This window comes from Rhodamnia argentea, chromosome 8 (assembly GCF_020921035.1).
Source record: "Rhodamnia argentea isolate NSW1041297 chromosome 8, ASM2092103v1, whole genome shotgun sequence".
NCBI lineage: Eukaryota > Viridiplantae > Streptophyta > Magnoliopsida > Myrtales > Myrtaceae > Rhodamnia > Rhodamnia argentea.
In genome coordinates this window covers 17,735,588-17,738,893 of record NC_063157.1, presented here as the reverse complement: position 1 = coordinate 17,738,893, position 3,306 = coordinate 17,735,588, and the positions used below count along the sequence as shown (strand labels likewise).

Below are 3,306 nucleotides of genomic sequence, written 5' to 3'. Positions count from 1 at the left end.
GCCAAACACACGCAGCCAACCTAAAAGTATAACAAAGTGCAAGAAACCTAAGTGATTTCAAGTCTGGTCCTTATATTTTGTTCGGTTAAAAGTGTAGGTCTTGCACTATTCTCCGGTGCCAATATAAGTCCTTAGTCAGCATTTCTATTCAGATTTCACCCAATATTTTGTTCGGTTAAAAGTGTAGGTCTTGCACTATTCTCCGGTGCCATTATAAGTCATTGACACTTGGGAGCATACGATTACAAGCCTCTAAAACAAATTATGATTTTAGGAGCGATCAAATATATGTAGGTATCACCACGCGTATGGCGTTGTTGGTGAGAATCAAACCCTTTGGCACCGGCGTAAGCTACAGTCAAGGGTTCGAATCTCTCCCAACTCGTTCCGCGGACTTAAGTGGTGGGCCCTTGCGGGTGGGCTGCGGGGCCAGCCTCCCTCCAAGTATAGTCGCCTTCGCCCATCCCGAAGGGTGGCTGGTAAGTTGGCGGATCCCGGCTTATCATATATATATATATATATATATATATATATATATATATATGTAGGTTGCCTTTACCAAAAAAATATATATATGTAGGTTGCCAAAATTAGGCCTTAAGATTTTGCACACACAAACACTAGTAAGTACATTATATCATTCTTTTTTATGCTACAATTTTGGTATTATTGTGTATGTATATCGATAATTTAAACCATATACGATGGTTAACAACCTTATTTACAGCATTAACCATGCTTCATAACTTGAACGAAACCCTAATATTATTTTTCTGCCCAGAACAAGACCCTAATAATTAAAGTTCTTTATTTTAATTTTTTTGCTCGGCTGGGGGATTGAAAAACCTGTTTATCTTTCATATTCTATATCAAGATTCTAGATTTAAGGAGTTGAATCCAACCTAATACTCAAGTGCTCGATTGTCCCGTGCAAGATCTTGACTAAGGGGTCTACTTCCCCCACCTAAAATAATAATTTAGCAATTTCCCCCAAGTTCAAACCAGTTAGTTGAGTCTTTCAAGTAACCCCCATCTACTAATCACCCACGGAAACACATAATTAGACTAGAATTAATTCCAAGGATGACAGTTATCCGATGATTACATACTATAAGAAAAGATCATTGGTTGGTTCGTTCCTCGAGCATGTGGGATCAAATGCATGACAGTTGCGCCGGATGGGACCCCATCCTTACGGCAAATTTGCCTAAATCATGCATATAACAATGACCGTATAGCAAAAATGACCAAAAGAATCCAACAGACATAGCTTCGCTGCAAAAGCCAAACTAGCAATTTCACACCGCAAAGCTAGTAAGAAGACTTTTGCATCTGAGCCTTTTCTCTTAACAGATTCTCTTCCCCGGAGAGAGAGAGAGAGTTGCTTTCATGGCATTCAATATGATCTCTGGCAAACAATAAACTCCCTCTCCTTTCTTGATCATCTCTATATTTAGCTCACTCTTCTCCAAACTGTTGCACCGAAATTACACGGCTCTCTTTGATAGTCTTTTCTCTTCTTCTGCTCTTCGTGACTGCCAATCGATGAAGCAATCCCAGTATTCGATGTCGACGACGGGGATTCACCGACTTCTGAAGTCGCACTACGGGCAGGTAATGGCGCCGGTCGGCAGCGACTCGTGGGAGGAGAAGGCATTTGCAGAGGATTTCGGGTGCGTGTGGCCACCGAGGTCTTACTCGTGCAGCTTCTGCAATAGGGAGTTCAGGTCTGCTCAAGCTTTAGGGGGCCACATGAATGTGCACCGGAGAGATAGGGCGAGGCTCAAACAGTCAGCTCTCCGCAATCAAAGCGATGAAATCCCGAGCCAGAATTCAAACGCGGGTCTTCCTTGTACCCTTCTTCCCTATCAGCTCCAATCCGATGTTTCATGTTTGGATCAGGAAAATGACCTCAATTCAAAGCCTAGCAACTATTTCACACAGTCCCTTTCATCTAGGGTTTTAGGGTTATCATCATCGGATAAAAAGCTAACTCGTACTGAAGAGTTGGCCTACTCTCCTTATTATTCTGTCTTTGTCAAGGAAGGGCGAAAGCCTTTTGGGAACGGCTCTTTACTCAATCCGGCGACTGTGAAGGTCCGCTGCTCATCAGACAAAAATTGGCTCGAGGTGCAAAAAAGTTTAAGGGGGGACAAGCACGAGTGTTTAGATGGTTCATCCGGTGTGACTGATTTATCTGTCGGGTTGAGTTCTAACTTAGGCCGCCGTCCACCAGCGACTGGTTCTCACAGCGATGAAGCGATCAATATCAAAAGGCCGAAAACAACGGAGTCATCTTGGCTGACTGTTCTTGATCCGTGTTCATCTACTGGTGGCTATACTCTGAAATCAGATGTGCAAATTGGGCTCAAGATCAGCTCCATGGAGGACTTGGACCTTGAGCTCAGACTTGGCGATCCTCCAAAGGTGAAATAGACTGATACAGATTAAGAAAAAGCTGGCAGAAGGAAGAATTCTCTCACTGATTGCTTTGATTTTCTAGGTCTTCTTTTCTTTTTCTTGTTTTAAGTGGTCAAAGTAATAGTTGTTGGGCAAATGCCTCTCTTTCTTTTGGAGTATTGATTGATTTCTCAATTTAATTATTCCAAGAAAGATCTATTATTCTCTCAAGAAGTAAATTTGTGCTCGCTACTTCTCGAGTTTGGTTCCCCTATAGCGCGCATATTAGCACGCACGTTTGCCTTATGCGGTATCTGGGAAACTAAGTTTCATCGAGAGATCGAGGGCAATGAATCTAACTATAGGTCTGACAATGATAATTGAAAAAGACCAACCACACCCCTCTTAACTAGTTATTATTAATCCTGTGACATGTCTCCACAGCACCCTACTTGACGCAACTATTGAGCATTGCTCTTCATAGGTGCTTTGGAACATATAAGACAGATGGAGACGATCAGAATGTCTGCACAGTGACTTCCATTTTGTTATTTTGAGATCATAAAGAAGGACTTGACTCTAGGAACTTGAATGGAATAAAGTCATACCGATGCCCATGCAAGACTAATGGCTAGAACATAAACACACCAAAACGGGTATACCCTTTTTACCTTTGTTAATTATTGTCGCATGTTAACAAAATCCGGCGGCTTTTTGCTCAATTTCACGCGGAGTCAAATTAGTACGCGTCAAGAGAACGGCCCCCAGTCCTTTGATTTCCAAGACAAGATCAAGTTCCAACTCCCAAATAGTTCCAAAAAATGTATGGTCTCTTCTCTCTCGACTCCAAGCCAGCCACCAACTCTAGAGAATCAACTCAACTTGACTAAGTATTCAAGACAAGAT

The 3,306-nt window shown here is 42.2% G+C and overlaps 1 protein-coding gene across 1 annotated transcript; it reads left to right on the top strand.

The window, feature by feature from the left end:
* The first annotated feature begins 1,288 nt into the window (after positions 1 to 1,288).
* Positions 1,289 to 2,622, top strand: LOC115727463 (zinc finger protein 10-like). Its single transcript, XM_030657682.2, has one exon. It carries the CDS (start codon positions 1,546 to 1,548, stop codon positions 2,434 to 2,436), a length of 891 nt encoding a protein of 296 aa, XP_030513542.1. The 5' UTR covers positions 1,289 to 1,545; the 3' UTR covers positions 2,437 to 2,622.
* Positions 2,623 to 3,306: the final 684 nt, after the last annotated feature.